An 18,395-nucleotide genomic window follows, 5' to 3' on the forward strand; every position below is an offset into this window, starting at 1 on the left:
GAAGAAGCCCATTATCCCAGCATTAAGGGGTAGAAAAGTTTGCCCAACAGGATCAGATTACAGGCTAGTCAAACCAGGCAGGCAAGGTTCTTTGAGTAGATGTGATATCTTTTATTAGACCAACTGAGCAGTTGGAAAAAAGTTCTTGGCAAGCCCTTGGGTGCAGTCACCCTTCTTCAGGCATAGGGAGTCTCAGTTGGTCTAATAAAAGATTTCACATCTACTCAAAGAACCTTGCCTCTCTATGTCCTTAGACCAACATGGCTACAACCAAAAACCCAGTCAACCCAGGCACACTGCAAGGCCCTGTATCTAATTGCCTCAGGGGAAGAAACCATTTCTCCTATCCTTTGTGTGACTCTCTTTGCCTTGCCATGAGACTGGAAGAAGCTAAGGGGCAGAGGTAGGCATGAGACAGGTTTCCTCCCTTTCTGAATGGCAATGATGAACCGGCTTCTATACTGGGGCAGGCACTGTTGATCTGATTCAGTAATTCTGGTTTTCTTTCTTTCTGGCACAATCTAAGCCCCATCTCTGCTTAAGATGCTGGCATCTATGCAATGTTTGCATGCTGCTGGTAGAGTGGACCACTGCTTTTTGTATGGGTGCAAAACAGGAGAGGAAGTATATGCTCATGGATTCTTTGGGGGGAGAGCAGGAGGCAGAGGGTTTCATGGGGGAATAGTGCTTAAATGGATTTTTTTTGGGGGGGAGGGCGCCTCTGGCAGGAAATGGCAGGGAAGCACTGTACATCAATATCTGAGAGACACCCCCACTTACCCGAGCGGAGCTGACTGTGGTGGAGGTGAAGTGGCTGCCGGTGGAGGAGATCGTGTCACTGTAGGACATCATGGAGTAGGAGTCAGCGCCAGAGGGCTGCCGGGCCTTCATGGATTCGATCTCCCGCTTCAGAACCAGGTTATCAAAGCGATCAAGGTCCTGAGGGGATATCACACCCCTCACCTCTGAGAGCAGCGAGAACTGAGCAAGAAAGAAAGGCAAATGCTTGAGAAGGGGCATGGGAGGCCTTGACACACTGTTTTGTGCTGCAGCCTCATGGTAGGGATCCTTTTAACCCATTGGTGCTAAGAGCTGGAAAGACTAACAGCACAAGGCCACAACTGAACCACCTGAAGGGGGGGGTCCAAAGAGGATGGAGCTGGACTGTTCTCAGTGGTGACAGGTGACAAGAGCAAGGAGCAATAGTCTCAAGTTGCAGCAAGGGAAGTTTAGGTTAGATATTAGGAAGAATTTTCTCACTAGGAGGGTAGTAAAGCACTGGAACAGGTTACCCAGAGAGGTGAGGAGTCTCAATCCTTGGAGGTTTTTAAGACCCAGCTAGACAAAGTCTTGCAAGGCTGGGATGATCTGGTGATGGTCCTGCTCTGAGCAGGGGGTTGGACTAGATGACCTCTTGAGGTCCCTTCCTATCCTCATTTTCTATGATTTTAACTGCAGCCAGGGCTAAGTGGAGCCCACAGGCAGTACTCAGATTGGAGCACTCACAGCATGGTAGCAGGCACTCAAAGCAGCTACAGTGCGAACCAGCACAATGTAAATAGTTCAGATTGAGGGTGCAAACAATGCGAGCCCTGGTGGCGTGTGCATCGGTACACCCCTGCGGCACCACACTTTCTGCTCTATTAATTCTCAGCACATGGTACATGCAGCAGGAGAGCTTCAGAGCTGGAGGGAGAGGAGGGGTGCAGGAACCCCAGTAAATTGGACATTCATTTAGTTTTCAATGTTTCTTCCTCCAGCAGGGAGCTCCACTTATTCCCCTCCCAGCAAGATATATAGTCTCATTATGGCACCAGAACAGAGTGAGTGGGTTTTCCCTCCCATTGTTTAACAACTGCAGGAGGGGCCATTAAGTCCTCAGGGATTTTGAAGGAGATCCTCCCATCACTTAACCCCTGCGGTGGGCAGGCAGAGCCCAGGCATCCCCCTCCTCCCCACTTTCACCTTAGGTATGGCAGGGAGTGATATGCCCTGGCAGATGCAAGCATAGCGGGGCAAAGCATTCATGCTGGCTGGATATGGGCTGTGCATTCCCACCTAGGGAGCCAGGCACAGTATAAGGGGTTAGGAGGATAGGCACCGACCCCGGGTTCCCAGGGAGCTGCGGCATTAGGAGTTGGGGATTGCCTTTCCTGCTGGGAATATATTCCCCTCTTGCTTGATGATGTCAAGCTGTGCTCAGGGGAAGAGATGGCCCATCACCCTCCCCAGATATACACATCCGCATGTCTGAGGGACTTGGAAGTGCTGAACCTAAACTCCTCTGCCTCTCTGTGTATAATAAGCACAAAGAAATCCATCTGTGTTGCATCTTGCTGGATGGCTCAATCCCACAGGGTACCCTGCCACCGCATGTCATGGAAGTGTCAGCAATATCCAGTAGAGGGAAGAGTGAAAGAGAAGAGCGTGTGCATGTCAAGGGTGGAGGTGGGGATGCGGGTGTTACATACTCTACTGTGCAGAGCAAATCTGAGCTTTCAAAGCCCTGGGGCAGAGTTCCTGCAGCAGGATGCTATGGAGAGGCAGTTCAACCGGTTTCTATCATAATCCCTTGTTTTTGCCTGCTCCCTGCATGTCACCTTATTAGCAGCAGATATTTGGTTGCTTGGCACTTAGAGGCCCCAGGCAGTATCAGAGCTGCATCCTGCTGGGTGTTTTGTGAACACAGTAAAAGACAGCATCAGCCCCCAAAAGCAGGAATGAAAGCAGAAGCACAGGGAGACAAAGTGATTTGCCAAAGGTCACACAGTAAATCACTGGCAGAGGGAGGGAGAAAGCAGAGGCCCCGACTCCAAATCTACTGCGACATCCATGGGGCCATGCCATCTCTGCTGCAGCATTGGCTTGGGAAATTCATTTAGCTTCAGAACAGCTGCAGTCTTCAGTGACTCACAGGCTTTGGCATCATTAGTCTATTAGTCCATAAGGTGCAAAACTATTCTACCTTCTCCCTGACTTGAGACTAACATGGCTAACTACCTCTCTTTGGCATCGTGAATGCTGGACTGACTTCAGCTGCTACAGCACCACTTGGCTCCCTCTGCTCTGGATGAAACATACTTCTTTAAGTCGGGGTCCCTCTGCCTCACCTTGGCATGTGTATTGAGTAACTCAAAGAGGGCCATGACTAGGGAGTCCACAGAGATGTTGTTTTCCTTGTACTCGTCCAGGTAGTAGCCCATGGTCGCCCTCTCTTGTTCATTCAGTAGATGCCGTGCTTGCTCCTCTAGCATGACTCGGGTCTGGTTCACCATGCTGCTCAGGGTGACCTGCGAACCAGCCAGGCCCCTGTAAAACATGGGCTGAAAGAGAACATATAGAAACAAGGGGAATAGATTACCCTGGGCCTGAGAGGCTGGAAACCAGCCTCCAAATTATCGTAGGGTTGGCTAGAGCTAATGCCATTTTAGCAATTACCTTCCATTCTCCCCATGCTGAAGTCCCGCAACAGAATCTTGCTAGCTGGTTGGGATCAGGTTACCTGAACTATAGGTTAACTGAACTAAGAGCCGGGGAAATGTGTTTTGCAGGACAGCTGGTCTAAAGACTCAAGGCCTCTTTGTATCATCAGAAAATCCAACATGTGCAGTGGTAGGTAGGGCTCTTTTCCCCCTGGACACTGCTGCCACTATGCCCCATCCAAGGCCTGTGGGGGGTCAAGTCTGCAGTTGAGCAGGAGAGTGCATTTTCCCTGTCTATTCAGTCACCAGCCTCCCTTCTCAGCCTGTCAGCTGGGGGCTTCCCTGTGAGATGGGTGTGTGCCCACTGGTAGGAGCTGGACTGACAGCCCAAGCTTGATTCACCCAGTCCAGTCTGTGATGGAATTGCAGACACTCAGCCCTTTGGTGGACTAGCTGGGGCACCCCAAATTGGAAGCAACACAACTCAGAGGTCACTTTGAAAACACTGGCGTTCATTACTCCTGGACTGAACTGGGCTGGTCTCTTCCTAAAGCTGAGGTTCCCTGCCTCCATCCAGCCCTCCCAGAGCATGCTTCTAACAGAACAGTGTACCTGAAGGAATCTGCAATACGGTGGACAGCCCTTAAGAGTCAGCTAGATTGGAGACCCTAGCCCTATTTTACTTTGCTGGGAATATATCAAGCACTCCCATAAGAAGCACAGTTCAAGAGGAGAGCTATGAGTACAAGGAAAGTCCCTTCAGCCTGCTTTAGTCAGAGAAATAACTTACTTTATGAAGAATAAAACTGTGCTGTGGGAGAAAGGCCCAAATGGCCTTTTGGGCCTGGCATTAGTGGGGAAACAGAGCAGCAGTCTAGAGGACCCTCCTTTTGAAAGCTTGGTGAGCACACAATGGAGCACTGCTTCACAGCCCTAATTAATTCTTAACGCTGGAACAAGAGATTTGTTATCATCGTTATGTGGAAGTGTCTGAATAAGCCTCATTACTTTAATATTAACCTTTTCCTCTGGTCACAGTTTGCATTTTCTCCTTTGAGTAAATCTTGCTATTTAAAAAGAATCCGTTGGCAGTGTGTGCATGACTTGTCTCAGGAGGAAGCCACAGAAATGCATATTGGTCATTACACAATCAGATGAAATTGCAAGGTATCTATTAGCTAAGAGCAGACCAGAGGCTTTGAAACAGAGTTGGGGTGGGAAGTGCTTCTCAGTTACAGCTCCTTATTTCTGCAAGCATTTGGCAACGTGCTGCCCTTCCAAGCTGGCAGAGAAACAATTCCCCTGCACGGTGCTAGGGGCTCTGTGCTGACAGGAGTCGCTCTAGAGTGATGCAACAAATGGAGAATTTGATTTCTGACAGTCATGAGAGGCCCATGGCACTATTCTTAGGAGGTCACAGTTTGGTGTCCTGGCTGGCTGTCAATGTGGCTTGGTCTGGTTGGCCAGCCTGCAGTTTGAATCAGTCACAGTGTTCTGCATTTCCCATCCTGCCCTGTTGCTGGCATTGTTAAGCATCTGCTATGTCTCACCCCAGAGGCTGTTCTTCTATAGCGGCATAGCCCAGCAAGATCTTTATCACTCCTAACAGTGCAGATTTTAATGCTCTACATGGCTTGTGGAAGATCTGCGTGGAAAGGCCCCAGAGAGTTCCCACCAGGCATCTCTGCTGGAATGACTGTGCTTCTGCATCCCTACAGTGCCTTTCACCTAAGCAGGGGTGGGAAGTGATATTTGGATGGGTACACAGGCAGAGAAAAGCAGGGCTGTTTCCTTCTTGCATGCAACTCCATGGCCTTACAACCATCTCTGATGATCCGTGGGATGTCTGTCTCATCCTCTCCTGAGATAAACCCTCCAACTGTTTGCAAGCTTCCTTGCTCTCTCACCTAGGCCAGCATGCAATGTAAAGGCAGACACTCAATCTGTGTCTGCAACAGTCATCTGGTGCGTGAGCTCTGTGAGAAGGCGATGGTGGAAGAAGGGAACAGGGAAATGCATTGAGGAATGCAAACCAGGAGGGGAGATGAGAACTGAATGAGAGAGTAGCTAAAACCAAGCTTAAGCTCTGGTGATTCTTTGCATGGTCTCTGAGGCCAAAGGACTGAAGATGTCACCAGAGGGAGGTAAAAAGGTACATCAGGTCAGCCAGCGAGTTAGTAGCAGAGCAGTGGTGGTGCCTGGCATGCTACACAGCAATACGCAGACAAATGGATAGCTATAAAAAGAACCCACACCTCCCTGATCTGAAGGGGTCTCGAGTCCCTGGCCACTGTTCTAATTAACAGATCAGCCTGTCCCTGATGCTAAGGAGGTTGCACGATGTGGAGAAAAACTGGAGTATTCCCAAGGTTTTGCAAGGATAGACCCCTGCTCACCAAGGCCAAGACTAAAATAATCCAGCTTCTGCCTTTGTGTGATGATTTGTACCAGTAACTATGAAGCTGCAAAATTACTGCACATTAGCTGGAGAAACAAAGTAGCTAACCAGCCCTGTTCAGTAAGCAGTGAAATTGTCTCTTGACTAGCAATTGATTTCGCATTGTCACAGCAGGCTGTATTTCTCCTGGGAAGGGCTGGATGCAACTCAGTTCTACTAGCCAGAGTCAGACTCCCCACATTGTTTGAGGCTGAAGAGCAAGATCAAAACATGTTTTTTTTTTCCTTTGGTGCTGCAAGCTCAAAGCAAGCCCCAGTGCTGAAGAGAGTGCAGAATGCACCAGCTAGTCACCAGCTCCCAGATCAATCCTAGGGAGAGTCAAGCCTGGCTGAGTTTAAAGGGCTTTTTCTTTCTGACTGATTTCTAACCTGATGCGTTTCATGAATAGAGCAGGGATCTGCTGTTCAGCCTTCGCTGCGTCAAGGATGCAGATTATCACACAGAAACAAAACCCAAGCAAACACCACACAGGCAATCAGGGCGGCAATAACAGGGGAGACTGTGAAACATGTTTTGCCAAGTAAGAAGCATAAATCTGTTATCAGCACAAGCCACCTGCAAAACTTCCCAACTCATTTCCATTTAAAAGGTCTCCACACAGATAGGAGTTTAGGGGAGGGGTGCCGACAGGCAGCAAGGCAGCAAAGCCCAGTGTGGAGGGCTTCTTGTCAGCGGGTTTGTGACTGTGTTGGCACATCCTGTGCTGGAGAGGGATGGGACTCCTGGTTCAGCTCAGCTCTGGCCAGCTGGGCATGGCAAAGGTCTTGGTACATGAACGCAGTAGCTGGCACAGCCCAGGCATGGCACACTGATGGAGTCATGGAGCTGTGCCTAAGATGCTCATACTGCAGAGGTCTGGGCTGGCAGTGAGAGGGCACTGCTGGGAGGAAGCTCTCATTGCAGTTTTTGGTAGGCAGAGCCGAGGGGACATTAGTGCCACTTCCACCCTATCCTTCTCTGCATGTGTTTATTCTCATTAAGGGGAAGAGAGGGGAATCTAATACAGCACATTAATCACAGTCTGATCCTGCCGCTTTCATTGGGCTTTTAGCTCATCAGCACCTAACTGGCTCCATCTCCCAGGGGTGCCCCCTCCTCAGGGGTCCCTTATCTCTCTCACGCCGAGGCAACTTTGACTTTGTGCCACCATCGGGAAGGAACAGATTAAAGGGGGGAGTGGGGAGTGCAGTGCATCAGTCCTTGTTTCCCAAGGGGAGGAGGGAGCTCATCTACACACACTGCAGCCAGAACCTGAGAGGCAGAGCAGCCTGAGCTGACAGAGGTCAGCAATCACTGCAGGCTGTGTGGTCTTGGACTAAATCAGTCTGAAGCATATCTCCACCTGCCTGGGACTAGCAGGGATGGTACAAGCAGTCCTGTAGTGCATTGAAATGTGGCTCTCCTGATTCTTACCGGTGGGATGCAGCTGGAATTCTAATTTTGCATAAGATTGCCAGCTCCAATGCACCTTTCCAGAGCACTGATTACATTGTTGGCCAAACTTCCTTCTGTGGCTTCTGAGTCCTGGGAAGGACTTAGGGTAACAACCTATATTGATGCTTGACCACCCAGGTGTGATTTGTCACCCCAAGGACTACAGAACCAGAGAGATCTCCAGTGTCTATCAGTCCAGCTGCCTCCATAAAACACCACCCGTTTAGAAACAGTAAAAGGCAGCTCTGTGCCTTTGGGGCTACAAAGGACTCTGAACAAAGAATAGGGGCCACAGCCTTCAAGGCCACAGCTTTGGGCTGTAAAGTCATGGGGCAGGTCAGAGGAAAGATTCATATGATTGTTTGCCCATAAGCTTAGGGGTTTTATCTCCATACAGCAAACAAAGACAATAAAAGAAACCAAACAAAATGAAGGCAAGAGAAGCATTGGTGTCAGGAAGAGCTGTACTGATCTTCCATTTATCTACAGTCTCATTTTATGGTCCATTTTAATAGAGTGCAGTCTAGCACAGAACAACACAGACTTCAAAGGCAGTTTCTCAGCACCTTCTTGGTAACTAAATTCTTTCCCCACCCCAAGCCTGGAGCCTGCCAGGTTTTACAGAGCTCTGTGGATTGATGCTGATGGGTTGCCAAATGTTACCAGCCGCTCAGCAGGGCTTCTGACCTTCACACCCTTGCCCACAGGCTCCCAGCAAAAGAATTATAGTTAAGGGTATGGCTGGCTATCTCTATACTTGTCACTGCAGAAGAGAAAGTAAAGGTCTCCCAACAGTAATACAAGTCATCTGCCTTTGGAGAGCTCTCTACCAGGGAGAAGAATGGATCAGAGAATGGATTTGGAAAGGGAGCCAGGGTTGCTCTGGGCTGGCATGCAGGTGAAGAGGTGTCACCGTTATCTCTAGCTTGACATAGCTGCCAAGTAAAAAACATAACATTTAACATTTTCTCATAATGTTTTCAATCTGTTCCTCCCGAGGCCAGGCCTTCCAGAGCTGGTCACTTGCTTAGCCCATCTAGGGGGACGGTACATTCATTGTCACAGCCCTGAGTGACTGTAGAAGGGGGAAAGATTCTACTAACAACTCAATTTGCGTGGGAAGGAGCTGGCAGAGATTTGCCTCCAGGATGTAGTTGCCACCTAACTGTCTTGCTCAGAGGATGCCCCAAATGTTCCCTGGCGGGCTACAGGTTCCATAAAGACAGCAAGAAAAATCAAAATGCATCTCTGTCATCCCAGCCCCAACCCCTGCCGAGGTGACACTGTCAGCCTTAGCAATGGCATCCAAAGGGGGAGCAGAACCTCTTGCTCCCCCTTTGTGCCTTCTGATCTGGTCTCATTTCCAGAGCACTTTGCACAACACACAAAGCATTGTCACTTCTCAGTTCATGCCACCCCCTCGCTGCTTGTGTTGTCTTGCTCATGAACCATGGTAATACACAGTTCTCTCTCAGCTTCCAGTTCTCTTCAGCCTGTCTCACTCCCAGGTCTAACCCTCGTCCCACGTAGCTTCTTGCTGAGCTGTTATGTTTCTAGGAAGACCTGGAAAGTGAAGCTCCTCCTTTGTCTCTGTGGGAGTTCACATCTATCCTTCCAGCTCCTGTCAGGTTGCAGGTCTCTTTTCTCATTGCACAGGGATGATATAGGAGCTCCACAAGATAGGTGACTCCAGAGAAGCTTACATCTCACATGGAGAGGGGGAAGTAGTGAGAGGTCCCCCTGCCTGTCTCTTTTATCCATCTGCCAGTGAAATGGCTTGTCTTTCCTGGTGGTGACTCAGAGTCTTTCCAGCCTCCCCAGAGCCCTGCAGATCAGTCACTCCTGAGTTGTCTGCCACAATTATAATGATTGTAATTGCACCAATGTACAGATAGCAGGATCTAATGGCTGGTAGGAGGGGGCAGTGGGATCAGACACATGTCTCTGTCTCCTAGAGAAGGATTGGCACTGACACCAGTAGACCAAGGTCACTGAGAAATGAGAAAACATCTGTGCGTTCTTAAGGAGAAACATCTGGGTCTTCTAGAAGTGTAAGTGGAAACAGGTTTGCCTTTTCAGGTTCCTCCCTCTTCCCTGCAGCTTCCTTATTTCCAAGCCATCTCTTCACAGTTCAGATGATGGGAGTGCGTGTCCCGCTGGGCAGGACAGAAGGCTGGGCTTTGGCACACACACAGTCTCAGACTGGCTTTGTCACTAACACATTGTGGAACCTCTCCTTGCATCGGCATTAAGTACTTTGAGATCTGTGGACGAAATGTGCCTTGTAAGTGTGAGCGTTAGGTCATCTTCAGAACCACAGAATTCACCACAGGGGATCAGGCATCTGGTCCTTCAACTCTGATGTACCTAGACAAAGCCAGCTACTGTATTACAACCTAGGCAAAACCAGCTGTTTCAGCACCAGAGGCTGCCAAGAAATTTTCACTACCAATCCAAAGATCATGGTAGGTGGCACATGCAAACTTCTATTCTCACTGACCTGAAACTCTCTCAAAAGCTGGAATACAGAATCTCTGGCCAATGCATCACTTCCCCAGCTTCCTTTGTACATGTCTGCACCCTGCCATGACATCGTTGCAATACCACTACCCAAGGCCACTCAATGTCATTTGCATGTCATTGCTAATGTATTGTTCTTAAATAAATACTTTGTCCTATGAAATCCGAACATCTAATCTCTCTTCTTTACTTCTTCCCAGTGATGGGAAACAGAGGAGAAAATGCTGTGCATAAAGGAAGGCACTAAAAAATTCAATGTCATAAGTCACAATGGCTTGCAAAACTCATCTTCCATGGAAAGGCAGGGGAAGGAAGAGGCCTAGGCATGGAGGAGCGATGGGGAAGGAACAAGAGTTTAGAGAAAGGAGTGGGAAACTGCTCTAGTCATTCCAAACAGCTGATACATTTTGGGGTCCTTGTCCACTGAAGGATAAACTCTTGACAACTATCTGTGAATTGTCTGCCAGTTTTACTCCCTAGCAGATTGCAGTTCTCCCAGAACACAGCTGCTCTGGAAGGATAACCCTCATTAAAATGCCAGATGCAAGAAACCCATTAATGGTAGAAAGAAAGGCAGCTGAAAGGAGGGGAATTGCAAGGGACACAATGGAATGAGAAGCCTGAAGGGTCTAGGGCTGGCTGTCTCTCATCAGGAGTTTTTGAAATGAAGCTACACCAAGCAGATCTGGATTTCAAATGCCTCAGGCTAGGTGTTCAGTCTCTTTAGAGGACCCTGAACTTACATATGGTACCCATCTGTGTAAATCACACTGCTTCCATTACCTTTGCTGCAGTTACTCTGCACATCAACTCAGTAACAGAGATCAACATCAGGCCCATGGCTAACCCCAAAAACATGGAGCTGGACCTCAGTGCAGATTCTGTATGTCCTCATAGCATGAGGTGCTTTGGAGATGTGGGGCTGGTTTGGAAGGAGGGTGCTGGTGTCATAGAACAGAAGCTTTTCCTTCAGAGCAGCAAAAGAAAAGGAAATGAAGCAAAGCTAGCTCCCCTCTCCCAGTGGGAACTGGAACACCTTTCACCAGCCCTATCACGTTGTTAGATATCCAGTCTGCTCAGGAGAAAGCCTGGATGCCAGCCCATGGGAACCCCTCAAACATCCTTGCTTATCTCCCCGGGTCAGAAGTGTCTTACCTTTGCTGAAACCTCTGCTGTGTGATCACCAGCCATCCTACAAAGAAAAAGAACAACCATAAGCACTATCCCAGCTCAGGAAATTACAGCAGTCCTCACTGGTAGGCTGGTACTTACTCTTCTAGGGTTATAGGTTTTATTATGAAGGATATTAGACTAACGCAAGATTATTAAGTTTCAGGCTGTATGTCACAGGCTAATGGCTCCATGATCACAAGGTGAAGTTCTCTAGACTCATGGGCATGGATCCATGCTATTGAATTCTAGAGCATTTGCAGACTCTGCTAGGTTTTAGGTCGCTGTCCAATGGATTTGGGGGAAATAGTCACATTATTTCTTGGGTACAGGTTTCCAGGTTCTAGGGTAGAGGGTGCTAGGCTTGAAACTCAGGCTGCTGGGGTCCAAATTACAGATACATACATAGCAGGTATATGCTGAAGATTAGGATACAAGATACCAGACCTGTCATTTTATAAAACTATGACTAGGTGACTCCATGTGTAAAGTTACACAGAGCACTGGTTTGTAGACCATACAAGACAAGGTTCTGCTCCTCTACTGCTGGACGCATACAAACCCTGTTGAATTCACCAAGGTCTCTCCGATTTGGGAGCTGGCTATCCACTTGGTCTCATCCACAGTGGTGCGGGCATGAGGCAGCCTCCCAACATCTTTCACAGTCATGATGAGGTGCCGTGATGACTTCAGGAGCTTCACTGCCTCATCATGGGGAATGTTAAGGAAGCTTCTGCCATTCACCTCAAGGATTTGGTCTCCCACCTATGGACACAGGGAGAGATAGGGAGAACTAATTAGAACTTGTTAAGTATCTCTTCACATTGCAAAAAAGCATTTCTTTTGCCCATATATCTGGTGTGATTAGGCTTTCCACTCCATATCCCAGGGTCATTCCTTATCCATACAGCAGCGTGCTTTTTCTGGGGTTACTGACCTTACTGTTTCTTGAGTATTTCCTTTTTTCTTGAAATGCTGCTTCTTCTGTGGTGACTGTCAGCTTGGCTGACATACCAGAGACTTCCAGAACTAAAAATATGGGCTGCTACAGATTGACTAAGAAAGACAAGGCATCCTGGCATGTGCTGCACAGGGGAACTTGTAACATATGCTCACCAGTGGGTTTTATTTCCATTTCCTTGAAGTACAGCTGGGCTGTTAACACCCATTGGTGAGATTTTCAAATGAGATTGGCTATCATTTAGGGATCAAATAATGTAGCCTGGCTTCCCAAAATGCTCAGCACATTGGGTCCACATTGGCTGCAGAGTGCTTTTGAAAATCTGAAATCATATTTAGATGCGTAAGTGGGAGTTGAGCTCTCCTGGTAACCTGATGATGGGTGCTGAGCAGTGAATGCCTAGCCTTGTGCTCTTTGGAAAATCTTGGCCCTGACACTCAAAAATGGGGACAAAGATTATTTATTTAAAAAGAAACCAATATGTTTTAGTTCTGAACCTGTGTATTCTCCCTGGCCTCTTGCTTTCTCAGAGAATTTCGATTGCTCTCCAAAACCTTTGGTCTACTGTGACCATCTACTAACCCATTCCTTATTGAGTTCAAATACTGTGGCTTACAGAAGCACCAAAGACTAGTGGCACCCTCAAGTCCTTTCTCACTGCCTCCCTTCAGAAACACTTCTTGTGCCACTGGCATTGGAAAGCACAGGAATCAATTCTACATAGTCCATGGCTGGTTGTATTGACCACCCACCAGACATGTAAAATCTCTGGAGTTTCACTGGTTCCGGGTGGTTTCCTTCAACACCCAACCATTTTCCTTTTTGCTGGAAAATGCCTGGGACTAGCACATTTTACACTCCACTGCCTCTCTGAGCTCCCAGGGGACATCACATGTTTTGTGATCATCCTGTCTGCAAGGGCCCAGTCTTGATCTCATCCAAGCCTGCAGGGTCAGGAAGTAGCCTGAAGTTGAGTAGCTGCATTAACATTGTCCTCTTATTTTGTAATCACTCCTAAGCCCCAAATGGATTTTCCTATCCCCCACACAGAGCACATCCACCAAGCTTATTACACAAGTCACCTAGTCATTTGGGAAAAAAAACAAACAAACCTTTGCTGACCTCAGCCTCATTTAGCTATTCAACACTCCCAAAAATGGTGACACCTGGATTTGGCTGTGTTTGAACTGTTAACCTTGTTTCATTGTTCAGTTTGCTCTGGGACCACAGAGGCACAAGTTGTGCTTTGCACAGAGGGTTATTTTTATTCACCACCTTGCACCCGGTACCCAACTGGAGCAAGAACTCTTTTGCTGCGGTCTCCTCTGCGGTGGCCACAAGATTCTCCATCTCAGTGAAAATCTGCATGGATCTCCATGCTGGTGCTGTCACTTGGCAGCCAAATGGTGGCTGCCCAGAGGCTTAGATAGACCCATTCAAGGTGCTTTGTTTTTCAGCATTTTTCTTTTTAACAAGAAGCACCCCTCCAGCCATGGCAGGACATGACCCACATAAAAAAGGGGTACAGGAGGCTTCTCCTTCTCACAGTCCCTGCTTTGAAAATGCCTGGGGGTGTCCTGTGTGGAGCAAGGCAGTGGGATATGGCTGTCTTAAATGTCCCAATGTTACTGAATGCAGCTGCATAGCACAGCCACGTGGACCTTCATGGCAATGATGGGTACAGGACCCAGACCTCTTACTGCAAGAGCTGTCAACAGTACACAGCATATGACACAGTAGAGGAGTGCCAGCTCTCTCCAGCAAGGGACAATGGCATAATTACAATTGGCAGTCAGTTCAGTATAGTCACTGTACAATTATTTCTCCCTCAAACTGTTTGCTCTGTTTGGGGAACTAATTTAGCCTCCACACAGCTGGCCAGCAAGGGGACAAACTACAGTGCCTGTGGGATTATGTATCCAGAATACTAGTTCAAACTAGTGTGTCCACTCCCTCCATTAGGGAATCTGGTCTGCAATTCCCTTAGGTTAAAAATAAACCCAGAAACTGCAAACAAGCAGGCCTTTTCTTCCCGTCAAGATTCCTCCTGAGCAGAACACAGATGGCAAGAGCCTGTGCAATCTTCATCTCTGCTCACTTCAGCTGGCCATAAATCACCTGCCAAGGCTGCGAGACTCTAATCCCTCGTTGCAGCATTTGAGGTTAACTCCACCACACCTCACTCCTGCCTCCAAAGCCAAGCAAATTCCAGGTCTAAGGACAAGAGCTGAGACTCCATTTTCCTCTCTTCTGCCTCCAACTACTCATCGAACGTTATTAGAACTTCACTGCATGTGTCTCCATTGTAAAAGACTGTGCTGGGAATTTCTGCCCTGTCTAGGATGCATCATTCACTTTGCCTCTCCCTTTCTTTTATCCCCCGCTTTGCTTCCAGCATATTCAAACCGGCTCCTCCTTCCCCTGCATCTTCCCAGCCCCTGTGTTTCAGATAAGCGACTTCTTTGAAACTGCTTCTTTGCTTAACTACAGGCTTCTGTTCAGCTTTGTCAAAACAAAGTCTATTTTCTTTATGCTTCGCTGTTAGTGGAAAGGCTGTTACCTTAAATAACACCCAGGGTTTTGGGAAACAGAATATCTGAAGCTAAAATGATAATATAGAAAAATCAAATTCACTTCTTCCACCTCAATCCATCTTCTTCTCATTGCTTGCAGGGACAAGGAAATTGGGACTGTCTGGGGTTGACTCTCCACTCCCTTGCAGCTTGTTGAGTCATTTATTCCAGTCCAAAGGGGCTATAAAATGCTGTCAGATCAGAAAAGGAGGACATGGAGTCTACTCTTATACAGGTTTTAAGTCAATGTGGGCCAGACCTCAGCTAGTACAGATTGGCTTAGCTCTAACCCACATATAACTTTACTGACTACTCTCACTAAGAATGAGAGGAGTCTAGTTCTGCCCTGATCTGGGTTGCCCTGTAAAGCTGTCTTTGGATATCCTGTACTTTTACATTGTCACGGCATATTGTGGACATTTGGAAATTTGGTAACAGATTCCCCTCCCCTAAAAGTACAGCCCTACCACAGAGCAGAAGGACCGCACCCATGCAGTGTTTGCAGTACAAGGCAGACGAGATGCAGAAGAGCAGCTCTGGGTCCATGCAGAAAGCAGTGACATTCCAGATGGGGAAAAGCTGCTTTTCTGTAAGCCCAGGAGTTCAGGCCAGGCTGGGTCAATGTCCCACCAGAGTGTATCTGTCTGACTGTAGGAACCTTTTTTATCACTCCTCAAAACAATTTAAGCTCATGTTTTCCACTTCTGTGGAGCCTTGTGTGTTCCTCAGGAGTCAGAGGAGCGTCACCACCTCCCAACACAAACAGCCATAAAATAAATTCCGCTTAATAACAAAGAGCACAATTATCTTGAATTATACTGCATGTAACAGCCATATTTGGGTGCTCATTGCAAAGATAATTGTTATTACATTTGGTTTTAATCTGCTTTGAAGTGGGTCTTAAAAAAAATAAAGCTGACATTTAAAGGGACCCCTGGCTAAGAGTGTATGAGCAATCTAGCTTCAGATTGCAAAATGAAACTCTTGCTTAAGAGGACAGGGCCAGCTCACCCAGGAAATCCTTTGAAACCCAATGGCCAAGAGAAGGCAATGGGTCAGAGGCTGCTCTTAGGATTGGGTGTAAAACCAGGGAACCAAGCTAGAGTTAGGACACCGTCAGTGATTTGGTGCAATGGGTATACAATATGACAGAGTAGCTCGCACTGTTTAGGTTGCTCCTGGAAGTGCTCCAAGGGAGGACAGGAAGGGAGGACAATAAAGGCCACGGTACATTGGGCACACAGAGAGTGAATATTTATTGCTAGTGTTAGTGTTATTTAAGCAGTTACAACAATGCTGTTTATTCAAAAGCCCAGAGACATTTCAGCTTCTTATGTACTGGTGAACTTCTCACTGTGTGGGAAGTTGTGGGATCTTCCTCACTGGAGGTTTTCAGGAAGAGGCTGGAGAGGCATCTATAGGGGGTGGTTTAGAACAGCACCTTCTGAATCTGGACAGGACAAAATGGCCCTCAAGGACCTTTTCAACTTTCTGGTTTTGTGTTGTGACCCCTTCTCATATCTTTTCCCTGAGAAGAAAAGAACCTACTACTGCTTTCTGCATAGGAGTCTGTGCTCCACTTCTACCACTACTGGGTTCAAGCCATAGCCACAACCAACCTGGCAGCTTGTTGTACATATGCAGGAGAGACACAAGGAGAGTGAGTTAAAGGTAATGTCTTTTTTGGGAAAAGATGTCCTTGACACTATATCTTCCAAAGGAAGAGGATTCAACTTGCTGGAGAGGAGTGCTGCAGTGATGGCTTGAGAGTTGTGTAAATCCTATTGACCCTTCATACATCCACGTGAGAGGGGGTGCAAAGCATGGTCCCAGGTCTGTTTTTCAGCCTAAAGGTAAACTGTTAAGAGAGTCATTACAGGTGGATGGAGAGATGGAGGAAAGGAGGTTTCCAGGATGGAAATAACTCATGTGCCAGCACAGAAAAGTGAACACACTTGTGGATATAAGTTCTCCTGGAAACGGTATTAACGAGACTGTACAGGTCAGGTCATTAGTTATGAGGATGAGGCAAGGGGGAGTTCTTTTTAAAGAGCCTCTTCTAGAACAGCAGGAAGCCCTGGCAGGCCTTCCCCCAGCAAGTCACACTTATCCTGTGAGGCTACCTGTGGGGATGATGGCCTGGGATCCTCAAGAGTGACATAGAAACTCAAGAGAGAAAGGCATCACAGTACCACTCAACCAACTCGTTACTGAAATGGGAGGGAGTGAGGGACCTGAGCACCATTATAGATCTGGCCCTATGGGACTAAGGAACAGTATGCTGAACGCAAGACTCCCGAGTCTGAACCTAACTGCTATACTATCCTTTTTCTCTCACACAGCTCGCTTAGCTTATAGTCCACCAAGGAAGATCCTATCCTATGTGCAGCTATTACTATTGTTACTCTGTGGGAGCATGTCCACGAGGCATTTACTATGCAGTTGCCTAATTAACTCCACAGTAAACATCTTGGCACTTACATGTGCGGCCCTCTTAGGATGCAGGGGTGCTTGTACACATGACAAAAATGTCATTGTGTGTGGCTTAATGGCGTCACAGTATAGACATGCAAGACTTTTGAGGGTTTTAAATGACTTTGCAACATTGCAAACTAAACTACATCCAGATGTAGTTTAGTTTGCAACTTTGCAAATTGCAATGATGCAGCTGTCAGCCTGTCCTCCGGCCACGAGAGAGGCAGGTAGGATCCATAGAAAAAAGGATCGGGCCCCTTGCCACTTCTGCCTTCAGCAGCTGCCTCCTGAAGGTAAAAGGGGTGAGGGGCCCTATCCTTTTCTTTAAAAAATTTTTTTTTTGCCAGAGTCTATCTGCCTTTCCCATGGCTGAGGGACTAGCTGCCAGCAGGCTGAGCAGCCTCTGAGCTCAGGGGACCCTGGCCCTTCCCTGCATGGTGGGCTGGTAGTGGGCCGGGTGCTGCCCCAGCTTGGGGTTGAGGAAGAGTTGGATCAGGCCAGATGCTGCCTCTGAGCTGGGGCAGCACCTGGCCCGCTAGCAGCCCACCCGGGCAGCCCTGGTGGGGGGGCGCTGCCACTGCGGAGGAAAGGACCGGGGCCCCCTGCAGCTCAGGGGCCTCTCAGCTCACTATCAGCTCACCCCCCAGCTGCAGGCAGGCTCTGGCTCTGACAAAAAAAAAAAGGGTCCTCACTGTAACATCATGGAAAAATTGAAATGGTTGAGTCTTCAGGGTTTTATTCTATGCCCCACCATTTCAATTTAGGAGGCATAGAATAAAACCTTGCGGTAAATACAAGTACTATCCTGCAGCAGAGTTTTTTTTGTGCACAGCAACACATATGTAGATGCTGACAGGGCTGGCTGGGGCATGAGGGTGCTTCAGTGTGGAGGCTGCCAGACAGCTAGCCCCACACTGGAGCATACTTGTGAGCCCCTCTGCAGCCTGTTGAGCCAGGTCAGAGTAACCCCAGGCTGGCAGGCTGACTCCTCAGGTTGCCTGCCAGCCACGGCTGCTCCAACCTGGTTCAACATGCTGCAGTCCCAGATGTGTGTGTAAACATGGTGCCTGGGAGCAATAAACTCCGGTATGGTATGCAATATGCACCAGAGTTTATTGTGTGACACTAATAGCACGTGTAGGTGCACTGTGTGATGTGTATGTGCATGCACATGTGCGTGATGCTCCAGTTTGTTTCCAACCACCAAAAATCCAAAGGCACCAAAAATGATGCTGCGTCCTCCATGGAAGATGAAGACTCTGTGAGCATGTCACCCCTAGCAACACTAGTCTCTACTGGCCAGCCTTCTAATGACCACATGCTAAAAAGATTTCAGCCTACACCTGCTCTGGTGGGCTTTACAGATCTTTTTGTATTCTGGG

The 18,395-nt window shown here is 48.0% G+C and overlaps 1 protein-coding gene across 2 annotated transcripts in view; it reads right to left on the reverse strand.

The window, feature by feature from the left end:
• WHRN (whirlin) overlaps positions 1–18,395 on the reverse strand; it is a 104,435-nt gene that overhangs the window by 24,869 nt on the left and 61,171 nt on the right. For both annotated transcript variants that reach the window (XM_059715556.1, XM_059715557.1), the window contains exons 4-7: positions 11,567–11,769; positions 10,990–11,026; positions 3,111–3,323; positions 781–981 (exon numbers count right to left, since the gene is read on the reverse strand). In XM_059715556.1, the coding sequence (XP_059571539.1) occupies positions 781–981; positions 3,111–3,323; positions 10,990–11,026; positions 11,567–11,769 (654 nt within the window). The remainder of the gene's footprint in view (positions 1–780; positions 982–3,110; positions 3,324–10,989; positions 11,027–11,566; positions 11,770–18,395) is intronic.

Source organism: Alligator mississippiensis, chromosome 12 (assembly GCF_030867095.1).
Source record: "Alligator mississippiensis isolate rAllMis1 chromosome 12, rAllMis1, whole genome shotgun sequence".
NCBI lineage: Eukaryota > Metazoa > Chordata > Crocodylia > Alligatoridae > Alligator > Alligator mississippiensis.